The sequence below is a fragment of the Scardinius erythrophthalmus genome (genome assembly GCF_964197995.2).
Source record: "Scardinius erythrophthalmus genome assembly, chromosome: 9".
NCBI classification, from domain to species: Eukaryota; Metazoa; Chordata; class Actinopteri; order Cypriniformes; family Leuciscidae; genus Scardinius; species Scardinius erythrophthalmus.
In genome coordinates this window covers 41,382,089-41,401,856 of record NC_138229.1, presented here as the reverse complement: position 1 = coordinate 41,401,856, position 19,768 = coordinate 41,382,089, and the positions used below count along the sequence as shown (strand labels likewise).

General features: G+C 42.7%; 1 protein-coding gene across 4 annotated transcripts in view; it reads right to left on the bottom strand.

Annotated features, from left to right (window-relative positions):
* Positions 1-19,768, bottom strand: part of LOC308696182 (uncharacterized protein) — a 33,056-nt gene that overhangs the window by 836 nt on the left and 12,452 nt on the right. For 2 of the 4 annotated variants that reach the window (XM_081374629.1, XM_081374630.1), the window contains exons 3-5: positions 19,640-19,690; positions 17,810-19,385; positions 68-161 (exon numbers count right to left, since the gene is read on the bottom strand). In XM_081374629.1, coding sequence (XP_081230755.1) covers positions 95-161; positions 17,810-19,380 — 1,638 coding nt within the window. In that variant the 5' untranslated portion in view covers positions 19,381-19,385; positions 19,640-19,690 and the 3' untranslated portion in view covers positions 68-94. The remainder of the gene's footprint in view (positions 1-67; positions 162-17,809; positions 19,386-19,639; positions 19,691-19,768) is intronic. The other 2 variants (XM_081374627.1, XM_081374628.1) reach the window with 1 other exon arrangement.

The following is a 19,768-nucleotide window of genomic DNA, read 5'->3' as shown; positions in this document are numbered from 1 at the left end:
AATCTAGCAAGCATCAGCATGTTGTTCAGCGTGACGAATGAGTGAGGACTCGAGAGTAAACACCAACCTCTCCGTTCTTCAGTATCATGATGCTTCATTCTGCAGGTTCTGCATCACTGGCGTTATCTCTGTCCTCTCCTTCCAGATGCTTTCTCATAGTTCTGCCAAAAACACAAACAAGTTTCATTTCTAACAGACAAATAATCAGTATTTCAGATTTCTGTTTAACACAGTTTGTCCTGTTTGCCTGTGTTTTTTACTCTGGCTTGAGATGTATTTCCCATTGAATAACTTAAACAGGTATTTACTTCTCTTTAAATGTTAGAAAGTCATGTGAGTTTTTCCATTTTGCCTAAATGTTTGTCCTGAGAGCGAGTGAGTCTCTGTTTAACTTTACAGAAAGAGCTCCAGCACCTCAAGCAGGCGATAAGCAATCATTTTGAGTAGGGATCAGAGGTGTAAAATACTTGAGTAATTTTACTTGATTACTGTACTTAAGTATTATTTTGGGGGATTTTTACTTTACTTGAGTACAATTAAAAATCGGTACTTTTACTTTTACTTAATTACATTTTTTAAGAAAAAAAAGTACTTTTTACTCCTTACAATTTTATTTACAGTCAAAAAGTACTTCTTTTTTGGAGATCACTTCATTCTATTTTTCCTTGCTATTACCAAACCAATTGAATTGCACTGATGCCTAGTTTAATTAAGTTAAGTGTCTAGTCTAATTTAATGAGATTTGTTTTCACATTTCACCAAATTGGTCAGACATGTTCATTGGTCCTTTGGAAGTGACGTCATGTCGCATCTATTACCACAATGCACAGCACCTTGACCTAGAAATTAGAGAAATTATAACAGTCATTCTCAGGGGGACAATCCAGCAGCCGAAGAGCGTACCACCCCCGGGGGGCCACCATTGGCTAACAAGCCATCACCTGCTGTTAGCATTCCATTGACTTCCGTTCATTTTGGTAGGAGTGTAACGGTTCACAAAATTCTAGGTTCGGTTCGATACGATACACTTGTGTCACGGTTCGGTTTGGTTCGGTACGGTTCGATACAGCAAAAAGAAAGAAATGCCAGAGAAATTTCCTTGATTACATTTTTTTTTTTTTATTAAAACTAACATCATAAAGTATGATTTTTTTTTTACTTTGAGCAATTCTAGAGCTATAATTCACTCCTCTTAGGAGCATATAAAACAAAACAGCTCCTTGGAAAAAATGAAATTTAATATTGTAGTAGTTATAAACAAAGGTTTATTTTAGTTCAGATTAACATTTGAGGGCAGCAATTGTATTCATAATGTCAAAATAAAACCGACGTAATGGCATTGATTGGCATTCAATGGCATTGAAGGCATTATAGCCTACTATTCCTGTCAAACTGTTGATCTGTGGACACTGGATAGTTCATTCATGGCACAATGTTTCTTCCTGGTTTCCTGGCTTCCTGGTTTCTTCCTGGTTTTAATAACGGAGAAATGTGAATGTTTCTCACTAGATCTTGCAGCGATGTTATTACTTCTGTGGCGAATTCAAATGCTTTCTTTACTGGATATCTTATTAGCGCTGTGTAATAACAGTGACGCTTGATCAAGATCGGCTCGCGCTGCTTTGGTTCAAACTGATAAACGGTCCTTCAACCACACAATAACGAGCAGTTTCGTTCCTCTTGCATTACGTTTGCCATTTGATGTTGGGAATGTTGTGGTCGTGCCGGCGTCTCTTACATTATGAGTGCGCTTGCCACGTGCAACACGCCTACATTTGAAATAACAAACTTTTGGTCGGCAGGAAAAATGGTCCAACGAACCGAACCGTTCTACGAATACGTGTATCGTTACACCCCTACATTTTGGCGTCACTTTGAAAGCGAATAACTTTACATCTGAGGCGTTTGAAGACTCCATTTGTCCATTGTTTATGGTCCAAAATCAGCCACAGGATCAAGAGCACCAGTGGCTGTACCTTAGCGAATTCTTTTCTTTTAGTGGTAAAAGCATGTTTAGTTGATTGTTTAAATAATGTTGCATACTGGCATTAGATAGTAGTCTTATAGTTTGATAAATAAATACAATTAAATACAAACAGTTCTAAAGCAGGATAAAACCTTGTATGTGGTTCATTCACTTCATGATTTTAGAGATTAAAAGCTTAAACAAGAATCTCTAGTTTTCATTCTTGCTATTACTTTTACTTCTTTAATACTCAAGTACAATTTTTATGTGGTACTTTTTTACTTTTACTCGAGTACGATTCTGGCCAGATACTTTTACTTTTAATTGAGTAATATTTTCCCTCAGTACTTGTACTTTCACTTGAGTAACATTTTTTAGTACTTTTTACACCTCTGGTAGGGATGCACTGATCACAATTTTCTAGGCCGATTCCGATTTCCGATTTTTCATTGAGTTTGACCTGCTGATACCGATTTTAGCTGATTCAGAATTTTTTTATATATAAAACACTATATACTTTTACCCAAACTGAATAATAAAAACAAGTTTTAAATGGGTAAATTTTCTATAAATATTTTTGAGTTAATTTTCTGACATAGCCTACTCCAATTCTTGTTAAAACACACTAGACATGCAAATTTAGATTTTTTTGAAAATTCATGAAAATTTGCAGATAAAATCGGCATATGTCAGACTGACCGGCCAGTCGCCGTCATGGCGGATCACGTGAAAATCTGCCAATTCCGGTCACCAGCCGATCAATCGGTGCATCTCTAATTCGGAGTAAAAAATAAATTTGCTGTTAGACCTTAAGTGTAGGTGTCAAATTCTACATGTAAAAAAGGTCAATGCACTTTTTAGGGCTGTCAAATAAAAATTCGAATTTCGAATATTCATATAATTATTTTTTTTTTAAATGCACATTCGAATGCAAAAAACGTACATTCGAATTTTTGGTGTGTCAAGAGGCGCATGAGACATGATGACGACGTAACTGACGCAGTGTGTTTTGTTAGCTTATCCAGAATACAGCGCGGTGAGGCTGCGTTGTTCATTTGAAAAGTGGTGGAAAAAGGCAGACGAAAACCCTCTCAGTTGGTGGCAAAAATCACGCAACGACATACTTGACCATACCTGGCACATCGGTCAGAGATGAGCGTATGTTTTCATCAGCTAAAAACATTGTCAACAAAAAGCACTCAGCACTCGCTGCATATCAAGTTGAGCGTCTGGTGTTTATGACAAACAATATGTAGATGTGTAGTGAGTAGAAATTGTTTCTGAATGGAAGCTTTCTATTTTGTGTCCATGTATTAGATTGCAATGTCTGTTGAAGACAGGTTTTCTCAGGTTACTGATGCACTTACACCGTTTTATGCCTAATTTTTCTTGCATGCACATTAAGGAAATTATATTTTATTTAAAAAAAATTGTTTCAAAAGTTAATGCACTTTAAAAAGTTAATTCCATTTTAATTACAGATCCGATGCCTGATTTGGTTTATATTTGCTTATTGCGCTCGCTTGAGCCCTCTTTCTGCTTGCGCCCTTTTCCTGTAACATTAAGTATTGCCTTTAGAATAAGAATAGAATTCGAATTTTGCCGATATTTAAGAAAGAAATTCGAATTTTGCTTTTCAGCCATTTTGTCAGCCCTAGTACTTTTATGAAAACAGAAACTGTAACTAATGTGACATTGTTTTACAGAGGTGTTCTAATCTTTTCATTGCACTGTATAAAAAGCTGACCAACCAATAAGTTATGTACTTTTGGTCACATGTCCAGAGCCACTGCTCTTACATAAAACTACCACTTGATGGCTCACTAACAGATTGTGTTACTGATAGCAAATAAAGCCCAAAGTATACTTCCGTTTTTTTTTTTTTATGCGTACGCTAGCTTTAGCACAGTCGAACGCCTTTCTCACATCAGGAAGGAAAGCATTCCTGATGTAGCAGTTGATTTTTAGTGATTTGTTTTATTGTTTATATCTGTTTATTATTATTATTATTATTATTTGAAATTATTATTTCATTATTATGTGCATTTACATATTTGTATTTTATTTCTATTTTGTTTGACTATTGGTCCATGTGTCGAGTTTTAGTGACATCACATAGGGGTGGGGGAGGGGGAGGGGGAGGGAAAACGTTGTGTTTAATAAACAAAATAACTTTTTGGAAATAAAGATGCTGTTTGCACCAAAGCAAATACAAAAATATGAACTGCTGTTTGAAAACATTGTTTGATGATTTATCTACACCCTAACAAGTCAAGAGTCAAAACACACAACAGACCAAATCATATGTGAAAACGTACTCGGTTACTAACGTAACCTCGGTTCTCTCTAGAAGAGGGAACGAGTACTGCGTTTTATCAAAACGCTGCGGGAAAAGTCTATTTTCACGATACACTGAAGCAAAAATTATCCTTTAATTTTCATATATGTAAAACGCGTTGCGGCAGCAGCAGACAGCTGAAGCAAGATGGCTTGTCCGCTCATTGGCTGCTCTGCGGCAACTGCATAAGCCTATCGAGCGCAGGCTGATGCAACATCAGACCAATGAGGGCGCTTCGCGTCCTCCTCGCCACTTCCCGCCGAGACGGGCGTGGCTTACCTCTATAAAAGGAGCTCGAGAAGGCTGATTCACTTGATTTTGATCGCCGAAGCGAACCAGAGTGAACCAAACGCACGGCAAGGGAACGCAGTACTCATATGGGATCAAATTCCCGCCAAATATATAGCGGTAGCGTATAAAAAAAATAATGAGCGTGAATCAAAAATTTAAAAACACATGTAAAAATATATTGCACAAACTGAAAAAAAAGAATGCAAAATGATCAGAATAGCAAACAACGTGGTCACGGATCAAAATATAATAAGCGTGAATAAAGAAATAACAAGCATGAATAAAAACTTTAAACACATTAAAAGTTATTTTGCACAAAACTTAAACTTATGGTCATGCTTTGTTAAAAAGTATGGTTTTATTGCTGTGTACTTTGTGCTTTCTTGCATTTTCTGCTCATATTTTACTCTTTTGTACGCTTGTGATGTTTTTCTCTTCGCTCTTCTTTCTATGTTCTGCGCTTGCTCTTCCAAATGTTGCAGTTCGAGTTTCATGTAAATTAGGGCAGGCTTAAGCGTCACCATTGGTCCACTAGTTCTAGATTGACAGATACTCCTCTAGCCAATCAATCGAAGAGGGGAGTTGACGTCACACCAATGCGACTCGTGGCTACTGATGCTTACTTGTTATACAGGGGAAGACGACCATCAACAGGACTGCAACTCAAACTGTTGCCGGTATACGTATACCTGGCAATATGGTATAGTTAAATTCGTCATCCTAACAACGACCTGTTACAGTTATGCCTGTCTGATGATCCATCATTCACCTCTAATGCACTTGACCTGGCACCGCGAGCGTCGATCTTCTCCGAGCAGCCACCACCTACTGGCCGTTTTACTTTCATATTTAATCAATAACAAGGATGTGTAATGTCGGTCCTGGGTGCAGAGTTTAGCTCCTTCAACCCTAATCAAACACACCTGAACCAGCTAATCATCGTCTTTAGGATATTTAAGACAGGTGAGGTTTTTAATCGGAGTTGACGCTAAACTCTGCAGGACAGCGGCACTCTAGAAACAACGTTACCTATCGCTGATGGAGATGTTGCTGTATTCAAATTTTAAGCTATATTTAAAATATTAATTCTAAAGTAATATGCAATTATGTAGCTATGTAAGTAAACACAGTAAGTTTGTAATAAATCACTGTATTAAATTCAACTGGTTTCTCTATATCTTCTCTGTAACACAATCATTTTCAATAATCTTGTCAAATTTGGCGAGGTTAATAAAAAAAAGGTAGGCAATATGTAGCGGCGACAGGTCAAAGTCCTAAAGTCTTCAGACAATGGCCGTTTTTAACTTGATTTTTGCAACGAATTGTAGTGTTTCATAATTGCAGGATGTTTTGCTTACAAGCAGCCTTAACATATTGACATCATGAGCCAAGTAATATTGGAGAGGCGGTATTAACATTAAGTGACATGGCATCTGACGCACAGAAGCCAATGGCACATGTCACTATGCGCATTGGCACATCCGGTCTTCATTGGCATGTGCCAGTGGATAGTGGCATGTGTCACTGACATTATTGGCATGTGCCAGTGGTGGATAGTGGCATGTGGCAGTGCACTGACATCGCAACACACTGACACTGACATGTCCTGACTGACACCGAGTCGCGGAACATGTCACCGTGTTGCGACACCTCCAGTAGTGACAGATTAATCGAACACCTCATAGCCTACTGACGTATTTGTGGCACACAATCCTAAATAAATAGCATAATTTTGTGATATTTAAAATACCAATTAAAGTGCATTAATATTTTTTCAAACGTGTTATTTGTGTCACGTCTGTATTTGATTGGCATGTGCCACTGAATGTTTTGTAATACCAGAGCTACTTTATGTTGTTTATCTCGCAAAGTCACAAACTGCCCATTCTAGGAAAGACACGAAACAAATCTATCATGGTTCACTACGAATAACGTATTAACAGTCGCGTCCGCTACTGTAAACCTTAATTTTTGCGTGATGCTGCACAGACGCACGCCAGTAGGTGTCAGTATAAGTGAGTGTAACACTGGCCAGCGCAAGATTCTCATGTAAGTGTAGCACTCCTGAAAAGGAGTATAACGATTAAAGAAAAATGAAATAAAAGAGAGTGCAGCAGTGCTTCTTTGTTGTTATATTTACTCAGAATGAAGTGCTTCACGGGCGCGCACCACCCACTGAAGTGTGCGGTGACCTATTTTTTTACAGTCTATGGCGGTGACGCAATCACGCTGGTATGCCAAGCGAAAATAATTAATTTAATAAATGCACATATCAAAGCACAAATAAGAAATTGAACAGTATATAAAAGTATTAGAAAAATAACATTTTAGTATATTATAATGGAATTGAAGAAATTGTACAAACATAAACAGCTTGTACCACGAGTCGCATTAGTGTGACGTCAACTCCCCTCTTCGATTGATTGGCTGGAGGAGTATCTGTCAATCTAGAACTAGTGGACCAATGGTGACGCTTAAGCCCGCCCTAATTTACATGAAACTCGAACTGCAACATTTGGAAGAGCAAGCGCAGAACATAGAAAGAAGAGCGAAGAGAAAAACATCACAAGCGTACAAAAGAGTAAAATATGAGCAGAAAATGCAAGAAAGCACAAAGTACACAGTAATAAAACCATACTTTTTAACAAAGCATGACCATAAGTTTAAGTTTTGTGCAAAATAACTTTTAATGTGTTTAAAGTTTTTATTCATGCTTGTTATTTCTTTATTCACGCTTATTATATTTTGATCCGTGACCACGTTGTTTGCTATTCTGATCATTTTGCATTCTTTTTTTCAGTTTGTGCAATATATTTTTACATGTGTTTTTAAATTTTTGATTCACGCTTATTTTTTTATACGCGACCGCTATATATTTGGCGGGAATTTGATCCCATATACTCATTCCCTCTTCTAGAGAGAACCGAGGTTACGTTAGTAACCAAGTACGTTCTCTTACGAGAGTCCTCTCGTACTGCGTTTTATCAAAACGCTATGGGAACCCCTTGCAAAACGCTGTGCGTGCCGGGATAAAAACACCGATCACCGGAAGCTATTTCAGGCATACAGTGCATAATCACCAGATAGACTCACACAGAGTTAGGGAATAAGGGGGAGCCTTAATTCCCTATATTGTAGCGTCCGCAGGCTTAACATGACCTCACAGGGAGAGTCTAAAGACAGGAGGGGTTTCCTCCGTCCTTATATAGACATGTCCACAGACGCGAATATGACATCACATAGCCAGGGTAGGGAGCCTGCACTAATGTGGGAAAACGTGGGTCTTACACAGTTCTGCCCAGTATAGTCGGTAGCGCATTGCGCCTGTAAATAGATTACACCGACAAAAGCTTAGCCTGTAAGGCTGGAACCTCTAGGTTATAAAACCTGATAAATGTAGACGGAGAGGCCCAGCCTGCCGCCGTACATATATCCTGTAAGGAAATCCCGCTGGACCAAGCCCACGAGGAGGCAACGCCTCTCGTAGAGTGCGCTCTGACTCCCAACGGGCATTGAATGCCCTTGGCAGTATAAGCCAGCGCTATGGCGTCAACTATCCATCTGGATAGACTCTGTTTCGAAACAGCCGTTCCTTTGGAACGTCCGCTGAACGAGACAAAGAGCTGCTCTGTCTGTCTAAAGGCAGCAGAGCGGGACATATAAGTTCTTAAAGCCCTAACAGGGCAAAGAAAACTTGAGTCCCCTTCCTCGCTCGACGCCGGCAGGGCAGCCAGGGAAATGACCTGAGCCCGAAAAGGCGTGTTGAGGGATTTCGGCACATAGCCGTGCTTAGGTTTGAGTATGACTTTAGAGTCATTAGGACCAAACTCCAAGCACGTCGGGCTCACGGAGAGCGAGTGCAGATCGCCTATGCGCTTCACTGAAGCAAGAGCCATCAAAAACACTGTTTTGAGAGACAAATGTTTGAGGCTGATTGATTGGATAGGCTCGAAAGGGGCACCTTTCATGGCCGCCAGGACCGTAGAAAGGTCCCACATAGGGACTGAAGGAGGTCTGGGTGGATTCAGTCTCCTAGCTCCCCTGAGGAAGCGGATGACTAAATCATTCCTCCCCAGTGACTGACCCAGCGTTGAACCAGAGAACGCTGAAATAGCCGCCACATACACTTTGAGCGTGGAAGGGGATCTGCCCTTATCCAACAGCTCTTGTAGGAAGGAGAGAACCTCCGCTACCTCACATTCGAGGGGTGAAAGGCTCCGAGCTGTACACCAGCCGGAGAAAACCGACCACTTTGAAGCGTAGAGCCGCCTGGTCGACGGCGCTCTAGCCTCCGTGATGGTATTCATGACTCCCTCTGCGAGACCAACGGGTATCCGTTGTGCACCCACACATGAAGGGACCACAGTTCCGGGTGTGGGTGCCAAATCGAGCCCCTGGCCTGCGAGAGGAGATCTCTCCTCAACGGCACTGGCCATGGAGCGATGTCTGCTAACTGCATCAGAACTGGGAACCATGCCTGGTTCTTCCAGAACGGTGCTACAAGCAGCACTGGGCATTTTGTTTTCCTGACCCGTTCCAACACCTGTGGCAGGAGGGAGACGGGGGGAAAAGCGTATAGCGGGCAGCGTGGCCACCTTTGGGACAGCGCGCTGTCGGTCTTTCAAAAGAATGCGGGGCAGTGAGCGTTTTCGTGGGACGCGAATAGGTCCATCTCCGCTTTGACAAATCTCTCCCACAACAGCCGGACTGTTTGTGGGTGTAGAAACCATTCGCCTGTAGGAACGTTGTTCCTGGACAGTCTGTCCGGGCCCACATTCAGAAGCCCGGGCACATGTACTGCTCTCAGCGAGCGTAAGTTGTGCTGAGCCCATAGTAGGAGGCGTTTCGCCAGCCTGTACAGGGATATGGAATTCAGACCGCCCTGGCGATTTATGTAGGACACCACTGCCATGTTGTCCGAATGGACTATGACGTGTTGGTCCTTGATGTAGGGACAAAAACGCGTCAGCGCGTTGTGCACTGCCAGCATTTCTAGGCAGTTTATGTGTTGGAGCTTTTCTCGTTCCGACCATAGGCCGAAGAACGGTCTGCCCTCGAGCAGCGCTCCCCATCCCGAGGTGGATGCGTCCGTAGACACCATCCTCACTGTGCTGACAAACTGCCTGGGAGCTCCTCAGTGGTGAAACTCCTCCTCCTTCAATCAGTGGAGAACCAGGTGGGACAAATCTGAGGCAATCTGAGCGTGCCAGTACCTGGCTCTGTTATTGTCTTTAAACCACAGTGAAAAGAGCATTTGTAGCACCACTAGACCAAGGAAACTTTCTTTGTAATCAAGGTGACTGTGCAAAACCAAGCCCTCCACAAAACAGTGAAGGACAGCCGGTAAGCACCATATTGGCCATGTTTGGCCCAACTGACTTAAAGGGATAGTTCACTTTGAAATAAAATTTTGGTATGTTTTAGCTTACCTCAAGGGCATCCAAGATGTAGGTGTCTTTGTTTCCGCAGTAGTTTCAATTTTGATATTTTTAGGTCAAACCGTTCTTGTCTGTCAGTCATATAATGCAGGTCGATAGTCACTGTCTCAAAACACAAGCACAGAGTCCAAATTAAAACAATTCCCCATCGTCCAAATTAAACAATTCCCCATCATAAGTACACATCGATGGCCTAAGACACGAAACGAGCGGTTTATGTGAGAAAAAGAACAGTATTTATATCGTTTTTACCTCTAATAACAAAGCCACGTCCAAGTGATCTGAAGGCGCGGGCGCTTCCTATTGTGTGACGTATGCGCAGACTGTTGCATAGATATATACAATAGAAGCCGCCTTGGCTACGCCAGTTCAAGGAACGAGGCGACATCTAGTGTGTATATATCTATGCAACAGTCTGCGCACACGTCACACAATAGGAAGCGCCCGCGCCTTCAGATCACTTGGACGTGGCTTTGTTATTAGAGGTAAAAATGATATAAATACTGTTCGTTTTCTCACATAAACCGCTCGTTTCGTGTCTTAGGCCATCAATGTGTACTTATGATGGGGAATTGTTTAATTTGGACGATGGGGAATTGTTTTAATTTGGACTCTGTGCTTGTGTTTTGAGACAGTGACCATCGACCTGCATTATATGACTGACAGACAAGAACGGTTTGACCTAAAAATATCAAAATTGAAACTACTGCGGAAACAAAGACACCTACATCTTGGATGCCCTTGAGGTAAGCTAAAACATACCAAAATTTTATTTCAAAGTGAACTATCCCTTTAAGCAGTGCAGTGCAAATGATACTATGGAAAACTCTTGTTGACTTTGTTAGGACTTTTACTTTTACTTGAAACTACTGATTAGAATAAAAATGGAAACCTTGTAATAGCAGTAATGTGTTTATCTGAGGTGAATGTGAATAATTTTGTTTATTTAATTTGGCTGTCAACTCAAATAATAATCTTGTATTTGTCATCTCTCTTTTGAGGTTTTTCAACTGTTTAGTGCCAACCAAAGCATGGTAAATAAAAGACAAACAACTGATTCCATGGCTGTTTATTGAGTGAAATCCAGTTAAAATCTTCATGTGGAGGGACTGTCCTTTTCAAGTGGGGAATTGCACAAAAAAAATAGATCACAACTTGACACTCACCCTCGAGGAAGTCCCCAGGCTTACACCTGATTGGTACCAGTCGTTCGCCATCCAAGGCACCAGGGCTGTGACACAGTCCTGATCGACCTTGAGGCGTAAATGACCGGACACCCACGCTCTGCGCGGTACCCGCGCTTTCAACCAGAACTGCAGCGGGCGCATGCGGAGCAAGCCCAGCCGGAGAACTGACGATGCTGAGGCCATGAGACCCAGCATCCTTTGAAATTTCCTGAGCGGGGTGAAAGCGCCGCGGCGGAAAGACTTCGACGCGCGCTGAATGTTCAGCACGCGCTGTGGCGACAGCCGCGCTGTCATAGCCATGGTGTGTAGCGCTGACGCGGCTTGCCCAGCGGCGGAGAATATTCGCGCGAGCAGCGTCGACGTCATGCGGCAGGCTTTTGAAGGCAACACCGGTTTAGTCCGCCGTCCAGCAGAGGGCGGGCACAGATGGGTCGCTATAGCCTGTTCCACCGGCGGCATAGAGAGGTAGCCTCGGTCATTCGCCTTGTCCAGTGAGGAGAATGCAGGCGACACAGATGAGCGCGTTCGCGCAGAGTAGGGCGCGTTCCAGGCCTTCACAACTTCTTCATGTAACTCAGGAAGAAAAGGAGCGGGCTTAAATTCCGGAGAAGTGCGCTCACCAGGGAGGAAGCTACCATCAAGCCGGGTGCGAGAGGGGGGCTCCGGTGCAGACCACTCGAGGCCGAGGCTCGCCGCGGCCAAAGCGAGTACTCGCATGAGCTCCGTCTCAATGTTGGCTCTCTTTGAGGGCTTTCGGGCAGGAGGCGCGAGATCCTCAGAGCTCGCCCAATCCTCGCTGCCTGAAGCCAGGAGAGAACAGGAATCCTTTTCCCCCGACGCGGCCTCTGAAACAACTTCCTCTGATGATGCGGCGGCAGACTGCGGGCGCTGAACATCAGGAAGTGAATCGGGCGAGGCCGGTGAAGCTGGTGGGCGAACCGGCGAGCTTGGTCGGGCTGGAGATGGTTCCGGGACCCGCTGCGAGCGGCGCTTCTTACGGCGCTTCTTACGGCGCGGCATCGCGGCGGAGAATGCAGGCTTCGAAAAGGATGCCAGGTGGGTCCTCAGAGCCACCATAGGCAAAAGCTCGAAGTGAGGGCAGCCGCCGTCAGCGAGCGCGAGCGCTGCATGGTCCTCACCGAGGCAGGAAACACAGATGACGTGGTCGTCTCCCTCGGCGAGTGGGGCTCTGCACGAGCCGCAGGATTTAGGCATCTTTAGAAAGACGCCGCTCTTTTAGGGGGTGAGTGCTACGAGAACACTACACACACACACAAAACAGAGCAACAGTAAAGGATATGGGCATCGGAAAGCGCAGCAGGTACGGCTGTAGAAGGCGCCGTTGGCCAGCGGCTTCGAGGGCTCGTCCCGCTGAAGTGCTTGCTTCAAACGACGCTGCTTCCGTGATCCAGCGATGCGTGCGCTTCGCTGAAGAGATTAAAATCAAGTGAATCAGCCTTCTCGAGCTCCTTTTATAGAGGTAAGCCACGCCCGTCTCGGCGGAAAGTGGCGAGGAGGGCGCGAAGCGCCCTCATTGGTCTGATGTTGCATCAGCCTGCGCTCGATAGGCTTATGCAGTTGTATGCACATGGTACAAGATTTAGTGGCACATGAAACAATCCGTCGGCACATGGCACAAGATTTAGTGGCACAAGAAACAATCCGTCGGCACATGGCACAAGATTTAGTGGCACATGAATCTATCCATCAGCACATGGCACAAGATTTAGTGGCACAAGAAACAATCTGTCGGCACATGGCACAAGATTTAGTGGCACATGGCACAAGATTTAGTGGCACATGAATCTATCCATCGGCACATGGCACAAGATTTAGTGGCACGACACAATTCTTCAGCACAAGGGACAAGATTTAGTGGCACAAGAAACAAACCGTTGGCTAGGGATGGGACGATTACCAGTTTCACGATAAAATGTCCTGACGGTTAGTATTATTGTTTCAAATTTAATTATCATTAAACCCGTCTTTGATTATCGTGATTTTGAAAACTCGTGGTAAATCCTGTCCAGCCGGAATCAGTCTGATGCAGGCGCGCGCATGTTTTTTGCACTAGAAGACATGGTTTTAACCGCATAACCACAGACAAACGCAACAAACATGATAAAGGCTTTTGAAGAGTTCTCAGAAGTGTGGCTTGGGTGCTTTGACCATAATGTGAACCTGTCCATCTCAAAGGCTTTGAAAAAACAGAGAGTTGAAACAACAGTCAAGCCCTGCCGTCATCTGGTCCAGGGCTTCTCATGTAGCTGGAAGAGAAGGCGAGAACTGAGGGAAAAACAAGCTGCCCTCAACATGCCACAGAAGGCTCTGATTCAAGATGTGGTGACTCGATGGGGATCTACACACAAGATAGTAGAGCATTTCCTTAGTCAACAGCAACCAGTCTGTGCAACACTGGCTGGAGAAAGAGGAACATGGCATCTAATGCCCAAGGACACCGAAATAACTGTTATGGAGCAACTGTGCCAGCTCCTCGAACCTCTGAGCAAGTTAACAGATGCACTTGCCTCAGAAACATAAGTTACACTGTCAGCAATCAAGCCTGTCCTGGACCACATGAATTCTGATGTTCTGGTTGAAAAGGACACAGATACATCCCTGACTAAGGAGATGAAAAAGTTAATGAGAGAAGACCTCAAAAATAGATACTCAGAGAAGGCAAAGAGAGTCATGAACATGGCTCGTTTCATTGACCCCCGCTTCAAAAGGAGCTCTTTAGATGAGTCTGAGGCTTCAAAAATTTAAACTGACTGTGCCCAGGAAGCTGTGAAGCTGGCTGCACAAGTCAGGGATGAACCACAAAGCACCTCCACCAGCAGCATCGGAGGGGAAAGGTCTAGCCGGGTTGCTGAGAAAGATAACTTCAACAGCAAGGCAGCAAAGAGGTGAAGAGGGTCAGATTCCAACCACTCCAGAAGACAGTGTGAAAGGAGAAATCAAAGTCCTACCTGTCTCTGCCCCCAATTCCAGCAGAAGAGCATCCACTGGTGTGGCGGAGGGGCCATGCATCAGAGCTGCCTCACCTTGCCAGGGTTGCCAGGAAGCTTCTGTGCATCCCAGCAACCAGCGTGCCATCAGAGAGAGTGTTCAGTGCCAGCAGGCATATTGTCTCTCCTCAAAGAGCACTGCTTAAACCAGACAAAGTAAATATGCTGACATTTTTGCATTTCAATCTCAAGTGAACAAAGATGCATTTAAGATACAGGATGTTAGGTCAGCTGCACTTTTTTCTTCAGAAGAAGAGAACGGACATACAATCAATCATTGCTGTTCATTTGATTTGTTTACATATGGTTGTAATGTTATTACATGCACATTGCTTTACTTGTGTTGTTTTTATGTGCGCATTTGATGTTCTTTTTTAAAGGGGTCATATAATGGTACATGCACTTTTACAAGTTGATTGTACTGAAATGTGTGTTGGCAGTGCCTGTACACAACCACCATCATCAAATTATAAAAATCAACCCAGTGTTTTTTTTTATCTTCTTATATGTTTTCCCCCATCTCAAATCAAGCCGTTCGATTTTGTGACGTCACACGATCGGTTGCCCCTCCCGCGATTGTTGATTGACAGCAGCGTTTCAACGCAGACCCGCCCTCGCTCGTGTGCGAGCTGTCAATCATAGTCCGCGCAGACCGGAGCAGTCATTGTTGATACGCTGGAGCAGAATGGCGTCTAAGCGATTGTGGTGTTCTGTTCTTGGGTGTAATAAGAATCACAGCAGTCATTTTGATGTTCCTAAATCCGAACCGCTGAAGACACAGTGGCTGAGTTTTGTTTTTGAAGGGAATATTCCCCACGATCAACGTCAATGCTTTCATGTTTGTGCGAATCATTTCACACACCAGACTGCTTTACAAACAAGGTCAATATAAAGCTGGTTTTGCTAAGTTGCTCCTGAAAAAAGGATCTCCTCCAGAAGAAGTGAGTGTAACGTTTTATTATCCTTTATATTAATATTTATATTAATCTTTGCAAATCGATTGCTGCACGCTTCACAATGAATGTGGCTGTTTACACTCAGGGTACATTACGGCATGTTTTCTATATACGACATTCTCAATATAATTCATAATCCCACGTTTATGGTTATTGTGTTATTGTGTTACGGTGTCCGCACAGAACAGAGGGGTGGGGTAAGCAAAGCGCATTATCATTTAAAGACACATGCACTTAAACGGAGTGCTGAAAACAGAGCTGTTTTTGACCAGGTAAAATGAGTGTTTTCTTACAATACTAATGAGAATTTTTAATTAAAGTATATTACAAACTTTTAATTTAGACCCTAAAGAATCATATTAGCTTGTACAAAAATGGCATTATATGACCCCTTTAAGGTACTGTTCATTAAAACCTCCACTAGGAAAACTTATACCTCTAACTCTCAGGGCTCCATGTTAATGTTAATTTAATTTTTATGCTTAAAAATTGGCAAGTTTTAGTGGCACATGACAATCCGTCGGCACATGGCACAAGTTTTAGTGGCACATGACAATCCGACAGCAACATGGCACAGGGTTTAGTGGCACATGACACAATCCTTCGGCACATGGCACAGGTTTTAGCCTAGCGGCGCATGACGCTATCTGTCGGATTGTCTAAAAAAGACTACTATCAAAAAAAAAAATAATCTAACTACAGGCAATAGCACAAACACAATAGAGCAAAGATACTTATAAAATAAACAGGGCTTTTCAGGATTTTCAGGTAGATCTAACATTAGCTTTCAGGTACAGAAATGTAATAAAGTAATCAAATGTAAAATAACTGCATATTTCACTGTATAAATTAAAGATGAATCCTTATTAGTTACAAAAGCTATTCAATCAAGAGCAGTGAGTGATTTCCTTGTCTTTTGTTGTTTTATTAATATGAAAAACACAGACAGCAGGAATATTAGGCTGCTGTCCCTTTAAGGCATAGGCTAATACACGGATCCAGTACACTGATACTGATACACATGCATTGTCTTTCTCGACGGCTTACGTTCGCTTAAGACACAACAGACTGTGTTTGCTAGAATACTTGACAAGACAGGCATGTTGACATAGGCCTAATTTGTGTGTGAATTCGTCCGTTCAAGCGCAAGACTTGAAAGAAAACTCAATATTTGCGCGCTGTCTGAGATGGGGCTTCCCGTGAGTTCACACACAATTCTTCTCACACACGTGCAAGTTATATTTCGGCTTAAATGAGTTTAGTTTACACACAGATAGTAACGTGCTGTTCTGGTCTTACCTGTGCTCGCACACTATCAACACCTGAGTGATGACGGCTTAAATGACTGATCGTATAAGAGTGTGCAGCACTCCTATTGAACAAAGTTTACAAAGAATAAACGGTTTATTCACATTTTTGATCATCGCTGTTGTAACGTATTGGAAAGCCAGAATGCGTAACCATCAACAGAAGCATACATTATCCGAACTCTGTCTGTTTTAGGTGTAATTTTCAACAAACCATAATAAAGATGCGTCATCAGAATGGGGGCCGATCCGTGAGTGGATTTTTTACATACTGTAGAACCATTGCAACCCTACCACACACAAGCAATAGGTGGATAAGAGAGCGAGATAGAGCCAATTTAATGGATGGGGATTATCAGGAGACCATGATTGATAATGTAGCCTAACTAATGGAGGGAATTTGGCAGGGACACCGGGGTTACACTCCTACTCTTTACTAGAATTGCCATGAGACTTTTAATGACCTCGCTTTAAGTGTGGGGACACAACAAGCTGACGTCAAAGAAATAGCGGAATTGAAAGCTAACTGTGTTGTCGCCTCTCATGGCCAACATGTTGGCCAAAAAACACACGCTTAAACACACCAAAAGGACTACAGCTGGCTGTCAATTTGCAGGTGTGTTCATGTAAGGAGGTAGCTCTCTATTAGAGCTGGTGTCTATTTTCGTCAATCAAAACACGAAACCAAAACTAGGACTGCAGATACACAAAACGTAAACTCAGCAGCATTTGCTTACCCTATTAATCATGCCGATCACTTTCTTCATTCCACTCATATTATTACTATGAAAATATTTGAGTGATGGGATACTCAGGTAAGATGATGTAAAATTATAACAGCCTTCTATCTGCACCGTTTGCTCGCTGTTTTGCTATTATGGACTCATTCACTTAAATGAACAGCCAATCGGAGCTCTCTCTCACTGACAGACTGACGCTGATTATACATGCCGAATCAGCCGAAAAAACCCTAGACTACAGCCAACGGTGCAGAAAAAACTAAAGCTAACTTGGTGTGTCCAGGGCTAAACGTCTCATCTGAAGGACAGTGCTTGTTTCAGTATAATGTCTTGGTCAATATACTGAGCCTTTGGGACCCGAAAAGACCACAGGGTGAGTAGCGCCCCCTGCTGGCCTCACTAACACCTCTTCCAGCAGCAGCCCAGTTTTAACAGGAGTCTCCCATCCAGGTACTGACTAGACTCAACACTGCTTAGCTTCAGTGGGCGACCAGTCTTGGGCTACTGGCTGATTTGTCTGTGCCTAACTTACACATAACAGAATTTGTTTGCTCAGCACATAAAGATGAACTACTAACCGTGATCTCAGACTGCGGTGATGTGGTTTCTCCACCTCATGGATCTTCATGTGTAGTTTCAGGCAAGTTTTAATAGAGAAACTCTTTCCGCACTGATCACACGTGTGCAGCTTCTCTCTGCTGTGGATCCTCTCATGAGTTTTCAGATTTGTTGACTGACTGAATCTCTTGTCGCAGTGTGAACACTTGTAAGGTTTCTCTCCAGTGTGGATCCTCTGGTGCTGTTTTAAATGGTTTGCTGAAATAAACGTCTTCTCACACTCAAAGCACATGTACTCTCTCACACCCGAGTGTATTTTCTCATGTATTTGTAAACTTTGCCGCAGTGAAAAACTCTTTCCACAAACAGAACATGTATGTGGCTTCTCCTTTGTATGAACTACCAGGTGTGCCTTGAGGACTGATGCCCTAATAAATTTTTTGCCGCATTGCTCACATGTGAACGGCTTCTCTCCGGTGTGGATTCTTATGTGTCGCTTAAGATTTTCTTTGTGTAGGAAACTCTTTTCACACTGATCACATGCGAACGACTTCTCTCCTGTGTGGATCATCATGTGACTCTTAAGGTTTGCTGGTCGGATGAAACTCTTCCCACACTGATCGCATACATGCGGCTTCTCTCCAGTGTGAACTCTCATGTGAACCTCTCGACTATGTTTGCGTCTGAAACTCTTTCCACATTGATCACAAGTGAACGGCTTCTCACCCCTGTGGATCATCATGTGTTCTTTAAGGACCCTAGATTGGGTGAAATTCTTCCCACATTGATCACACTTAAAAGGCTTCTCTCCCGTATGAACTTTCATGTGAGAATCAAGACTGTGTTTGTGTGTAAAATAGTTTCCACATTGTTCGCATACATACGGCTTCACTCCGGTGTGGATCCTCATGTGCCCCGTAAGACCTGATTGTTGTGTGAAACTCTTCCCACATTGATCACATGTGTACGGCTTCTCTCCAGTATGAATTCTCATGTGAACATGAAGACACTGTTTGTGTGAGAATCTTTTTTCACACTGATCACAAGTGAACAGCTTCTCTCTGGTATGAACTCTTGCATGAATTTCAAGACCTTGTTTTTTTGAGAATCTCTTCCCGCATTGATCACATGAGAAAGGTTTCTCTCCTGTGTGGATCCTCATGTGAATATTTAGTTGACGTTTCCTTGAGAAACTCTTCCCACACTGATCACACGTGAACGGCTTCTCACCCCTGTGGACCATCATGTGTTCTTTAAGGTTCCTTAATCGAGTGAAACGCTTCCCACATTGATCACACTTGAAAGGCTTCTCTCCAGTATGAACTTTCATGTGAGAATTAAGACTTTGTTTCTGTGTGAAATAGTTTCCACATTGTTCGCATACATACGGCTTCACTCCAGTGTGGATCCTCATGTGAATCTCTAGACTATATTTCCTTGAAAAACTCTTCCCACAATGAGTGCAGGTGAAAGATTTCTTGGCACTCGTTTTCTTTAAAAATTTCTTTTTAGTCTTTGATCGACTCAACTGTTTTTCTCCAGGTTTAACATGATGTCCCTCCTCGACTTCACTCTCCTCGTTCTCTTCCATCAGGTCTGAAATGAAAGAGAAAATTTCCTTTTCAGTACATCAAAACAATTCAAAAAGAGGATCATGAAGTAAAAGGACACAAAAGTGAGCCCTGATGTAACAAAGTGGACAACTGCTATAAAATGTTGTGATCAGGGGTGTTTCCTCTGAGGAGGCAAGGAAGGCAGTGTCTCCTCAAGAAAACTAGATGAGAAAATAATAGATAAAAATAAAAATGCAAATATTAAAAAATGTGACATTAAAAAGTATAAAAATTTACTTGTTTTTAAAAAGTCCAACAGTGACACCAGCAGGTGAAGTTACAGCAGGACTAAAACAGAACAAAAACAGTCAATATTGCATCTAAAATGTAAATAACTTGTAAATGTAAGTATGACTTAATTTCAAC